This window comes from Salvia hispanica, chromosome 3, assembly GCF_029641045.1.
Source record: "Salvia hispanica isolate PSC_SH4W2 chromosome 3, Shi_PSC_v1, whole genome shotgun sequence".
In the NCBI taxonomy this organism is placed as follows: domain Eukaryota; kingdom Viridiplantae; phylum Streptophyta; class Magnoliopsida; order Lamiales; family Lamiaceae; genus Salvia; species Salvia hispanica.
In genome coordinates, this window is record NC_142694.1 from 40,673,002 (window position 1) to 40,687,206 (window position 14,205).

General features: G+C 36.0%; 1 protein-coding gene across 1 annotated transcript; it reads right to left on the bottom strand.

The window, feature by feature from the left end:
- Positions 1 to 826: 826 nt before the first annotated feature.
- Positions 827 to 10,501, bottom strand: LOC125211110 (uncharacterized). Its single transcript, XM_048110808.2, has 15 exons — positions 7,504 to 10,501; positions 7,289 to 7,417; positions 7,009 to 7,194; positions 6,856 to 6,899; positions 6,458 to 6,773; positions 6,232 to 6,307; positions 5,958 to 6,143; positions 4,632 to 4,727; positions 3,683 to 3,876; positions 3,340 to 3,555; positions 2,935 to 3,210; positions 2,645 to 2,792; positions 2,372 to 2,505; positions 1,613 to 1,699; positions 827 to 1,536 (listed from the first exon to the last, which is right to left on the bottom strand). The coding sequence occupies exons 1-15, from the start codon at positions 10,198 to 10,200 to the stop codon at positions 1,450 to 1,452; spliced, it is 4,872 nt and encodes a 1,623-aa protein (XP_047966765.1). The 5' UTR covers positions 10,201 to 10,501; the 3' UTR covers positions 827 to 1,449.
- Positions 10,502 to 14,205: the final 3,704 nt, after the last annotated feature.

The window sequence follows — 14,205 nt, forward strand, 5'->3', positions numbered from 1 at the left end:
TGTGTGTTTTTTTGAGGTTTGGTTTTAGGCACTATTAAGAAGACTGAGTAAAAATGAATGTGTGGGCTGGTTTGCTTTAGATGTGTTTCAGTTAGTTGGGGACAAGTGTAGTTGTTTGAGGGTGCTTTCTAGTTTTAGAACCCTGTTTTTGAGGGGAGTCGATGGTGTTAGAATTATGTTATATATAATTTGCTTAATAAATTTCGAGTGTATTTTAAGGATTTTTCTGTGTAGCTTTAATAAGAGTGATCGAGTGTATTGTAAGGTTTTTTCCGTCCCAAAAAAAATAAACTATACGCGTTTTAATGAAAACATTGAGTGTATTATAAGGTATTATTCATTTCATAGATCTTGTTTGACTAGTAAATGTTTATTCGTACACGTTACATATATTAGTCACTTAGTCAATAGACAAGTGAAGTTAGTTTTGCACTATTATCGAGTAATGCATAGTCTCCATTGTGCTTAGTCTTGAGAAACAGTTTCCTATTAACTTGTGGGCAGTTTTTTGGGTCACTTGGCCCTTAAAAAGCCTTGTAAATAGACTCCTTTTACATGATATCATAACAAGTCCAAATCGATGATGAGTGTTTTACAAGTCCGATGATCGTTTTTAACCCTCCTGTGTGGGGAGGCATTGAAACCCTTATTTTATGAGATTCTCGACAGACCGATTTTAACACCAGCCAAGGCAGCCGCCACTGCTTTCCCGTCGGCTAACGGAACATATTTTACAAGATACTAAGTGCTATACTCTACCACCTAATAGATGGTCTATAAACAAGAAACTAAAAGTGAAAATGCTTGAGAAGATGCAATGAAGACATAAATAACAAAACTGTGTATGATTCATTTAAGCAAAAATTATTGCCATTTCCAAGGCAGAAGTTTATGTCTGAGACAGTTTTTTTCCCCCATATAAATAGATTGCTTAAAAGGGGAAGTTGCCATTATATGCTGCAGGGAGAGGTTCCAAAGGGATGAAGAAGACCTGATCTATACACAAATTTCTCTATGATGGAAACAGGAGGAGACTCGAAGCTAAGTAGAGCATAATTCTGTGTACAGTTGCAGCTACTGATAACCGGGCAACGAGCTCAAGCACAAATTGCCAGTCCAAGAGATTCTTATTACGCCTTTGACCCAAACAATACGTATGGTATCAAAATTGCAAGACACCGGAGATACTTATTCCATGAGCACTGCTGTAGGCCATCTTTTCCCAATGAGTTGTTAAGACTTAATGCTTGCTTAGAATTGGTCACCGTTCTCTTCTTCACTGTATATTAAGCAACTACGTATATTGCACGATTCTGGCTGTGATTTCCCGGGTTCAGCTGTCAGAGTTAGCTCAGAGACTCTTATGGGCGGACGAATTACATCCATAAATCAATACCACAGCTTCATACACTCAGAGCATCAGGTTGCACAGGGAAATCCCACGAGGTACTAGTTCACAGCTTCGTACAAGAGGACTTGCGGTTGTAGATGTCCTCTTTCACACATTGCAAGGACATCACTCCAGCCGCCAATTACCTGGACATGACATATAGAGTGACAAGATGCAAAAGAAACTGCCAAGGTATCCAGGAAACAGTTAAGAGAATTTTACCTTTACGGTTTTATCATCGTACATGATCCACTGTTCATGATCGCTGCTGTAGGCAAAACAGTGATAGTGCTGCCCATAATAGCAAACCTAAAAGGATAGGTGTTTAAGAAAATAGAGAAACGTCAGACAGACCAGACAAATTTTGAAAGAAACATTACTCTTATGTTACCAACTTGGAATTTTGATGACACAAGTACATATTCATTTATTATTAATCCATGACTCTGATGACAACCGGACTCGAGAAAACTGAAGGAAGCTCATAGACCTTGTTGCAAATGAAAAAGGTTATCGTGGCCAAGCATGTGAACATTAAAAACGCTCATTGGTGCCGAGAGTTAGTTTTTGTTGACTGTTCTTTGGATTATAGAATGGAATCTGAGATGTCATAAGCTCACATAAAGACTAAGATTAAGTAATGCAAACAAGAACCTAAACAAAAACTTAAATGTCAGTTTATGTAAAGAGTGTCTGAATATCAGTTGTAACAGCCAGCTAAGCATAATAAAGCACAGATTTAGAGAAATTAGCACTCATTACATAGGAGAAAGAACCCAAGAAAATTCTGAGAATTCATGATGCACAATGGTGAGGTCTGCAGCTTTTTCAATAATTTAAAAGATAAAAAGAAAAGGATAAAGAAGACATAGTATGCCAATTTAATTCTACTTTTCCTCGTTAAAGGAAAAAACAATCCAACCCTAGGTGGTTGGAGAGGGATATGAGGGAACACATTTAGAGTGAGTTACTGAAGCGTACCACTGAAACCAAATGACGTTTATGTTTTGGATCAAGACCACGATAAAGGACACTGATATCAATCTCAGTAGATAATGCTGCTAATGTTCCCATTATATCATCAACACTCTCGCAAGTATTCTGCCAGCCAAGGACTACAGGAAAAGAACAAGGAGTAAGAGCCGCATTATACGTAATAATGGATAGCCAACTGTTTGGACAAGCAGAAAGATAGTAACATAAATTCATAAGGCAGGCTCTAAATGAAATGAGTAGCAAAGAAACTAAAAGCACCTGTTGTGAAAACATGCGGGGGGCTGGAGAGTATATGGTGAATATAGTTGAGCTTTCCACATCCACCATCCTCAGGATCACAAGCTAATTGGTGATTCATCTCAACCATATACAGAAGCTCATCAAAGGAGCTCTCTGGGCGCACAACCTATACGGTAATGTGGACAATTTGTTAAGAGTTATCCAGGAATAAGAACTACACAAAAGCACATTCTTTTGAAAAACCAATATTAACCAAATCACTAACAGAATAAGCATATTTATAGATACTTTATTCAAGGAAGACATGCCTTCATAGTTCTAACAGCACTGGCATTGATGTTGTGAAAAAAAGATGTGTATTTCAGACATCTAGACTCCAAGCTACAGTTGTAACAGTCCATTCTCTCAGAAATGTTCATTCCAAAAAGTGAATGAGCAATACAAGAAGCATTACTGCAGTCCCAGGAATCTGTTCCAGATCTATTTAGCGGTTCCACATCAGATGCATGAGGTCCAGGAGTGAATGAACGATGTAGACAATTAAATATTACACCCAAGACTTCAGAAGCATCATTCATTTGACCCTGCATGGTCACCACATTTTAGTTGTAGATTAGATAAACTGATTTCATACTCCAAAGATATTACTGTGCAATACATACAGAAATAAAACAGGGAAAAAAGAAAAAAATAGATCCAGTGGCGACATTTACCTCCTGGAAGAAATTACTATCAGGATACAAGTTGCTTAGAGCAACTCTCAAAGAGGTAGGGGCAACAGGTTCTCTCTGGTTATCCTTACATACCGTGCTCAGAGCAATGAAGATCTCATACAAAGCACATACAACACAAGGATCACCAACATGAACATGTTCTGAGACTGATCTCCGCATAAATTCATCTCGAAACCGTCTTAAGTGCCACAAAGACTAAGGTATTGAAAAAGAAAGCAAATAAATAACATACTCAAGGAAGTCGGCAGATTCAAGACTAGACAAAGATTATATGGCCAAATATTCAGCAACTGATCAAACAATACACACTTGAAATACCAACCTGTATTATGACATTCAGAAAGCAATTATATTCACCGACTTCATTTTTTAGCCCTGTTCCATATGTATCCATTCCATTAACATCGGTTGCGCCTTCACCGCATAAAACACGTGAGTCGCCGGTTTCTGGAATCTCCTTATGCGGCAATGCCAAACTTGGCTTGGCAGGTAGCTTTTTAGGTGCATGTAATGTATCTGATAAGAAATTTGGGACAAGAAATAAATGCAAAGAAAGTTATAAACGGTGAGGTCATTTTGATAGTTTTCTGCAAAGCAGAACTATTAAAAGTTGGAAATGTAGCAAATGGCAATTCTTTGATCAAATTAAGTTCATATCCAATTTTGTGAACCCCTTTAAAGGATTATGCGATAAAAAACTGTAAGTTTGTTAAGAATTATTCAAAACAATGCATGGTGGGTAATGAAACCAAATCATTTAATTAGACTATTTATCATATAGTACAAAGATACGATAACCCAGGTGTCCCATATTGATGTTGCATGGACAGCCATCTAAGATTTCCAAAAGGCAGCTAAAATCAACCAGTTAGTTTTCAGTACAAATATTATTAGCGTTGGTTACAAGAAGATGGTCAGTACAAATTAAAAAAGGCAAGCAAAATTGCAAGGATAAAATAGGGAGAAACAAAAATGAAAAGAAAAGACCTCTACGCTGTTGAGTTTCTGCATGCTTTAAAAGCACATGCAGTTATAACAGGGAAGATGAGCTCATGGAAAAGCATCAGATACATATGTTACCATTCCTTCTAACAATAACAAAATGGTGGTAACGAGTATGTATGATAAATAAGTAGGGGCTACTTTTTTTCCCCTGCACTTGAAATTGAAACAGGCAAATATAATGGGACGAAGATATTATCAATAATCAATTATCTTTAGTCGAGGATCACAACCAACATCAGCAAGAGAGAGAGAAAGAGAAGACACACCAAGGCTTTCGCGGACAGCTTTCTTAAGGTCAGCTTGAAACCTTTCTTCATCATCCTCCTCAGCACTAAGCTGTCTCAATGTTTTTCCTCCTTTATCTACAAAGATAATGTGGTGAAACATTCAACAATGGTATAAGGTTTTACGTGTAAACATCCACAAGCTAGATCAGACAATAATTGAGGCAATTTTATTATGTGTTAATAAATTTGCAAATGCATTGAAAGATTTTAAGGAGAGCTGAGGATCATATCTGTAATAGAATTCATTTAGCTACTATAAGTTATAACTGTTACTAAACCAAAATTTAGGCTGTTAAACTTAGATATACAAACAACAATTGATATTGCCATGTTTATTTATGAGCAGCATAATTAAACACTATCTTATAGTCGGTTATATAAAGCATTTTATTGGTATCTAAACATAAAGCGTAGAATTCAGAAACAAAACAAAACATTTAACTTACTGAAAGTGAGCAATGAAGAATGTAAGATAAAATTGATAAGTAGATACACGAATTTATAGTAGGAATAAATACATGATGAACAACACTCATAGCTTTCGGAATTTAGCTTGAGATAGTAACTTAAATCCTATGTAAAACTAATTGAAATTTCTTTTACTTTATAAATACCCTTATAAGGTTGGAGGCTTGGAGCATATTAGTCGGTACCATTTGACCATCCATTTGTTTATTAATTAAATACAATATTCAATTATTCATGCATATACACATATATAGATATAAAAGTAAGTTTAATTTGATGGTGTAGTTAACTGCAGTATGAGATGCTTTAGAAAGCTTTATGATATACTCCCTCCGTATTCAAAAAATAGAAACATTTGAAACGGCATGGGTTTTAATGCACAACTGGTAAAGTAAGTGAGAAGAATTGGTAAAGTAAGATACATGAAAAGAAAAATGAGTAAAGTAAGAGAGAGGAAGAGAAAAAGTAGTGAAAGTAGAGTTAGTGGATTGTGGGGTCCATTTCCTAAAACAGAAAGATTCTAAAGTTACTATTTTTAAGGAATGGCCCAAAATGTAAATAGTTGTTATTTTTAAAAAACGGAGGGAGTATTTGATTGTACTTAAATAAAAGAGAGAAATACATACTTTGATAATATAAATATTTTACTAGCTTCTATCTTAATTAGTAAAAAATGAAACTAGTATGGATAAGATTTTAGAAAACGAGATAATAGAGGTGAAGTGAAACTAACTTTTTACCTCTTTTTCTGATTCAAGAATACTCTCATCAATATAATGTATATTTAACCCTAAAGCCTCTTGAACCAACTCAATCTTTATTAGTAGAAAAACATACCACCATCACCATGTGAGTTTAGCTCATCTCTAGGCAGAACAGAACCATTATCCTCCTTTTCAGATGTCAGGGGAGGGGATTTCCTGTCACTTGGTTTGTTTAGACCCTTATGCCGTTTACCCCTCTTTCCCGAGCGTCGCTCAGTAAATATAACCCCTTCTTGAGGAATAGCTCCATTTGAAAAGCCTGCCAAAAGGATTATACAATCAAGTGAACCATAATGTTTAACTGAGAGGAAAGCTTGATGCTTTGTAATATCAAGAATGATTTTTACCATTTTGCATCACAGCTCCATTCGCAGAGTCACTTAGCACACTTTCAGTGAATGCCACCTTCTGGATCAAAGGTTCCTAAAGAAAAAGTCAATTTTTAATCAGAACTACTATTCAGTTTTGTTCCTGAAAAGCTCTGGGAACAGGAAAATTCTGCCCATGGTAGTTGCGAATAGGCTACAAACAATCCACATTGATGTTGATACAAACTGGTGACAAGCAACAAACCTTCCTATTTGTCCACTGGTCATTGACATCTTTTTCACCATCATTGCACCTAATGTCAGAATCAGATATTGAAATTGGCTTAGCCTTCTCCCCTGCAACTTTTGAGTTTCTTTTATGTTGCTCAGCTAGTTGCTTTTGTTTAGCCTCATTTTCTATACGTCTTTGATATTCCAAAGTTTCTTCAAGCTTTCTTTCTTCAGCTTCAAGTTCAATTTTGCGTTTGTACTCCTCTTCCTGTAGTCTTAAGGCATCACTAGTTCCATTATTGGCAAGTTCAGAACATGCAACCTCCTCATCATGTGCACTTGGAAGCAATCTGAAGCAAGACAAACATTAGCTCGGATAAATAAATGGTAAGCATACACAGATCGTGTTTTGAGAGGGAAAGAGAACTATACATTTCTTCAGATATCTGATCATCTGGGTCATCCCAATGACTAGCCTGCAGAAGCAATAACCGTTATTGAGAATAATAACCATTTACTTAGCATCCCATAGTTTCTACCTGAGAATACATACACACACTATGGAGTAAACATTATCGTTTATACCTTTAAGTCCTTATTTTTTCGGCCCTCCTTACTCTTCTTTTTGTCCTTCGACTTTTCATGTTTTGAATTTTCAACTCCTGTGGTGGTTCCTTTCTTGGAATCCAAAGCAAGTTCAGCCAAAAATGCCTCTCTGGCAGCATCAGATTTTTCCCTGGCATCTTTCTCTGCCATATCCTCCAAGCGTGCCTGAAAAAATGAAGATAATAAGCCTAAAACATCTGAAAAAGCTGCTGAGTAAGATGAAGGTCCACAGATATAAAGGTGCTTCACAAATACTCACCCGTAAAAATGATTTAAGCAAAGGTATTAAGATTGAGCGGTAATCATGGGAAGATGCAGGATCAAGCTCAATTTCCAGCTTCTGCATCCCAATGAGTATTTGCATGAGTCTGGCATCGAGTTTGCTGATCTGAATCACTGAGAAATCTGAGATAAAGAAGCAAAGCAAATATGCATATTCTGAAAGAAAACACAAAGTAGATCCAAGATCCAAACCTCAAGAGAACCATGCTCCTTCTGTCTCTGTATTGCAACTTCTATGCAAGAATCCACCTGATGAAGATAGTCTTTTCTTCTCCAATCATCATCTTCACCAGATTCTAGGTCACAAAGCTGTGATCTCACGCCACTGTAAGTTTCCTCAAAACCAAATTGGTTGACATTTAAGGACTCTGCATCCTTTAGAACATTTTTTATTGCTTGCGACTCAAATCTATTGTTCATAAAGGCCATGTCATTTTCATTCTCATTATCACCAAGTTCTTCTTGCCTTCTCCTGAGAACAGAGTCATAACTGTGACGGGCAAAATCAGTTACATGTTCTCTTCTCTTTCCCTCTTCCAAACATAGATCTTCCACGGCCTGCAATGCCTCCTCATAATTTAACTGTTCGGATTTTCTATCACATAAGCTTTGCAGATGATAAGCTTCTTTCTCAAGCAACTGAAGAATTTCAAGACCATGCTGGGCTTTCTCCTCTTTTGCTCGCATCCAGGATGTCAATTGCTCGCCACTTGAGGGGCCTTTAAATATCCAGGATAACAATGAATCTGAATCAAGTATTATACCGTTCTCATAGTTAAGATGGGACGAAGTTTCAACACTGGAACAATTGACTGGGCCATCACTAGAAGACCGAGGGACCTTACAGGGAAGAAAATGCTCGTCAAGGATTAAAAATGAAGCATCTTGGCTAAAATTTATCTTCTCCACAAAGTCAACGCCATTCATCACAGTTTTAGAATTGTCCTCAGAATTACTTTTATCAGAATATCTACTTAGACCGCATGAATTAGAAATTTCCTGCAAAAATTTCAGGATTTTCTTAAGCTCCGGGGCACCCAGAAAACAGATACATAAGGGGGTTTTTTCCAAGTTGAAACTAAGAAGTTGAGAATTGCAAGCAAGGGTCTGAAGCTCCTCCACGGCGAAGTGTATAACCTTGCTAAGGTGACTTGAAGCAAGATACTTGTTTTTAATAAGTGACTGGAAAATGACTTGGATTTTCTCTAGAAGCTTTGCACGCTCAGGGTCATCAGATAGAGGCCAATTTTCATTGAGTAAACTTTCCTTACTGCTCAGATCTCCATCACAATCCATCCACTTGACATCCTCAAAGTCCCCGCCATCTTGGACACCATGGTTGAAATTGTCACCAGATCTTTTATTCCTTAGTGATGAATCCCAATCATATTCATTAGAGTAAGTATCAAGAAAGTATTCTTTTGAACCATTTATGCCATGGCTGGAGTACGATTCTTCAAAGAAATCAGGTGCTTCCAAGGTTGATTGTGGCTTGTGCATCCTAATAGCTGTATTTAGTTCTAATGGTTTCCATGAACAGTTTAGAAGCATTTCAGCCCATTCATCCTCCACACACTGAGGCAGAATTGAATGCATTCTGGGCAATAAACTGCTCATATGCTCCTCCACAGCATGTTGCATGAACAAAACCACATCAGCAAATTTCTCATTGCAGCGACAGCATGACCAGAACTTCCACATTTTGTTCGTCACTCCAAAAGATAAAGCCTCATTAAGCACCTCACTTGGTGAGACATCCTTCAATGAGCTGAAATGTGCCTTTAGTTCAGAAATTTCAATTTTAAGTAAATCTTTCTTTGCATCCAAACACATAGAGTTCCAATATGTCCGTACTGAATCCCTCCTCTCATCTGATGATGCAATTTTCCTTGAATTCCCATACCTCCTTCGCTCTCCTGCTCTCTGTCCAGTACCTGTAGAAGAATCTACACCTTTTCCATTGTTATTAATACTATCCCCATCATTTCCTAAAGAAGGGGACTCTGACTTCTGCTGCAAAAGCCTGGCAGCTGCCACTCTCACCTCAACTTCCTTCCTCCGTTCCTCTTCCGTCTTGGCAACTTTCTTAATCTCATTCGGCCTCTTTGCCTGAATCAATCTGACCTCCATTGGATCCTCAGGCATCCTCCTGATTGGAATCAATCGAAACTTCTCCTCCCCATTGCTCAAATGCTTCATCCAAGTCGAAATCGATGCAATGTTCGATTTCTGAATCAATGCCTTTAGCTCACTCTGAACATTGGCAACTCGCGCCTCAGCTGTAGAAATCTTCTGCAGATTCTCCGCTTGCAAACTCTCCTTAGCAGGATCCACGGGGTTCTCTATCGACAAAGCCCTCTCACACTCCTGCACCACCTCCTCATACTCCTTCCCCTCGTTCGCCGCCTCATACAACAAATTCGCATAAAAATGCGCAAACTCAACAGAGTTGGGGCACAGATTGACTGCCTTCCTCGCACTCTCAATCGCATTCTTCAGATACCGCTGCTTCGCGTTCGGGTCATCCACTATAGAAGCCACCTTCACACATATAGTCCCCTGGACGCGGTGGATCAGCGCCGCGTCAGCGGAATTCTCGTACCTCGAGCACAGCTCCTTCATCGATCTCAGCGCTCTGGTGTGGTTCCCGCGCCGCAGCGCTGTTAGGGCGCGCTCGCATTCAGGCTTAATCGAAGCGTAGGGCTCAATTCCCTCCAATTCCACCTCAGGCTCCGATTTAGCTAGTGCTTTCACGGAGGGGTTTGCGGAATTATCTAGAATCGAATCACCACCACCACCGGCACCGGCGGCGGCGGCGGAGGAGGCATCGTCCGCGGCAGACGGCGGCGGTTTGGAGCGAGGAGCGACGTTTCGCTTCTTATGCCCCATTTATCAGATTCTCCGATTGCTAGTTAATTGCATGGATAAATTGTGTATGTATCTAATTCCGCAGCTTGTAATCGATAAATACACCGATTGTATCGAAATGTAGAGAGAGAGGGGGGGAGACTTACTGAGCAATCGCGGAGGAGAAGGATCGGAGCGGAGGCGGATATGGATACACGCAGAGGCGGAAATGGATAGTGAAATGAGTAAATTTTATTGGTGAGACAGTATGAAGGAGGAGATGAGAGGGGAGAGAAAGCAGTAGGTGGTGGGAGGGTTTGGGAAATGTGCAGCTGCTTTTGGAGTGTAGTGCTTTTGAGTGTGTTTATGCATCACACTCACAGTATATCCCTAATTAAATCCCAAATCATAACACAATATTATTACATGATTCTTCACAATTTTATTGTTACATGATTCTTCTCAATTTCTGCTATAACTCATCATTTTATTATATTTCATTTTTTTCAATTATTAGTAGTATTTTACTATTTCATATTTTACTTTTATATATGTGAAATTAAAATAAATAACTCGACGACGTTAATTACAAATCAAAATTACATTATTGGCATTTCTAAATTTACATGATTTAAATTAATCTCTTCATTTTTTTAACATGAGATTTAAGAAAGCACTAGCATTTAGTAAAATTAAGAGATGGAAGACTAATATAGAAAATAAATAACATAATAATATATGAGAAATGATAAATTAAAACAAATTAAAATAAATGAGTTTTGAGAAAATATGAAATTAGTCATATATAGATGAAAAGATTTTAAAATGATTAATAATGAAATAAAAATTGTGGTGGTTTGGCCTTACGCCCCGCAATGCATCGGTGTTTGGGCCGTTGGGGCTGGACTGCTAACATACTCGGGCGTTCATATGCTAGAGAAGTTCCAGACATGGTCTGGCCACACCACTGCTGAAACTAGTAGAAACTTGCCTTATTTTTTACCTTTACGGGGAGAGAGAGTGAGAGATAAAAGGTTAATGAATTACCATCACCATTCAAAAATTGATAGTGCGTTTTGGCCGTCATACAGAGATGTTACAATTTTTTTGAGTGTTCTATATGTTAATTGTCATGGATGATGCGTTTGGATAATTTTGATAGTAAATGGTACAAGTTTTAAGCATAATTAATAGAATTTTACAAAATTGATTGAAAAAAAAGTGGTCGAAGTATTGTCAATAAAAAGTGATACGTGATTCATCTTGAAATTTACAAAAAAAATAACTATCATGAAATTTTTTTATTATTATTTCGATTTCTGGCTACTAGTGTTTTCTTGTGAGAAAAATGCTAAAGGGGCTTGGGTAAAGTTTATGTGTAAAAATGTCTATAGATGCTAATAAAATGAATAAATTCACTCAACACGCTAAAAGATTTTGTATTTTTTGCCAACTTTTAATTGTAATATTAATTATAACTTTAATTCCGGTAGAAACAAAATTAATATTGCAGTTCCAATCAAAATCGAAACTTTGCTAAAATATTTATGTTGTCTGACCAAAATTGTATATGGACTTTTTTGTGTCGACAGCTAGTAAAGCCCATAGTTTTACTTTTATGCTATATCAAATTAAAATTTATCAATTATATATAAATATTTAGGATACATATCAACAATATCCTAGCCTTTACAATATCAGTATTCTTCTTGTCTTTACACTTGTAATAATCTAATCAAAATTTCTTAGAAAAGTATTTCGAATAAATAAAAATAAATAAAATATTAATATTCTCAAATTTCTGTAATTTGAAGTCATGCTAAAATTGTAAATTTGGATCCGTAATAAGCCTTATGGGCTTATAATTTACACTGGCCCATGTAAGCCTTCATTTTACTACTCCTTATGAATAACGGCCCAACAAAGTAGCCCAAAAATATTTCATGACTTGTTAAAATATTTATGGTCGATTAACCATAAGAATTGAAAACAAGTTAACAAAATTTTTATACCACATAAATACTGGAAATTTTAAAAATGGGATTATGCAAGTTTTTTTAACTAGTCATGTACATTTCATTTTCAACTTTTTTGCTTAATTGGTGCGTTCATATATTTATTACGATTCTGTCTCATCGAGGTTCTTGTAGACAATCAGTGTCGGAGCCAAGATTTTAATATCGGGAGTCCAAACTACTGTTAAAATTTATTGAGTGTTTTCAACATCGGATCAATCGGTTCCAAAATTCAATATCGCCCATGAATATTAGAACACCCTCCCCCCTCCCAACTATTCGGTCACATTTAAATACTTTTATATAAAGGAAAATAAAATACTCTAGGTGTTGCCCACATTAGTCATATGTTCGACAATTCCAGGTAAAAGCAAACTATAAATGGATTATGAAAAGTGTGGAAAAAGTATGCTATCTTTATCTTTTTTTTTTTCTTTAATTGTATGAATTAATGAGTTGGCTACAAAATGAGCTGTGGAAAGTAGCCTACTTTTATCTTTTGAAAGGGAAAGTCACAACAAACATTATGCCCTGTGTCCCTCAAACTTTAATTTAAGCCTATTTTATCTTATTGATATTTTTTTATTTATATGCACCTTAAATGATAAGGTAACTTACCAATAATTAAAGATGTTCTATACCCAAAATCATATAATTCCATGATATTTGGTTGAAGTTGGATGAGTTCTATTGAATAGATATAATGTGTGTATCTTTATTTTTTGACTACGAAAGGATTGTGTAATTATTTTATCGGATTTTTTAAGTGGCACGTAATATAAGCAAAATGAATGTAGAAAATTATTTTTAAAAGGTAAAAACAATTTTTTTCAATGAACGAAAGGTGTTCACTAGTTAATTTACGACTATTAAATCACTCTTGATGAATTTTTACGTACGCCTTCTTCATCATTGTCGCCATTCCTCTTGTCTCCTTTTATTTTTACGCGAAATTTTCTACAAAACTTTTACCCCAAAGAAATGTTGTATACTTGTATAGGATGGAAATTACGTAAATTGATGTAAATAATACATTATAATATAGATGTGGAGGGGCCTCATATTTTCCAGCTAGAAAAGCTACAACTAACTTCATTTATAATCAAACTACTATTGCCTCTCTTTGAAGGAAAATTATGGCAAAAGATTGTTCTTCATTAATTCCGATTGCAACTGCTCATGCAAATTTCTCAATCATGAAAGATCACTAGAGTAGAAAAAAAAGGTAGAGATATTTATATTCATAAACACATTTGATTCGTTTCAACATTGAATTCTAAATTTTAATAATTATTTATCATTCATTAAGCTTCTTTAATACCACTTATGCTTTTTTTGTAAAGTTTTGTTTCGTCTCTATTTTATTTTTTGATACTACTAATAAGTCTATTAATTAAACCATCAAAACCAAAAAATAGGAACACTTGCACCAAAACTGATAGTGCAGTTTGATTTCCATTTGTTGTTTTTGAACAAAATATTTTCTTTCAACTAACTTAAACTTGATTTCCTTCGGTTTTATTTCACCGAAAAGGACAACATACTAATAAAAGATAAAATAGGTTATCAAAATGTTGACTTAAAACTTTATTAGATGTTAACCACTACTCTACGGCTAAGATTCTCCTAACATTGTTCAATTATTTGGTTCACCTATGCCATTAAATATCAGTTCAGAAAAAAAAAACTTGAAATTATATGTCTGAATTCAGATGGAACAGTTAAATAAATAGTAGCAAATTATCACAAAATTGGTCAATTTCTAGTCCATTCCACAACTCAAGGTTGCATATAAAGAAACTATGGTTTTGAATTTGTTCACAATCGTCACAAGATAGAAAGTTTGATTGTTCACATGGAATATATATTTAATGTTTTTCAATCAAATAACTTCATATGTTTTATGCATGTACGACATTGTTAAAATTACTAACAATGACTGCTATCAATAATTTTTCCGACTATCATACTACTAAATATAGTTCACCAAAAAATGCATCATGTGATAAGGCAAACAAATTCAAATTTTGAC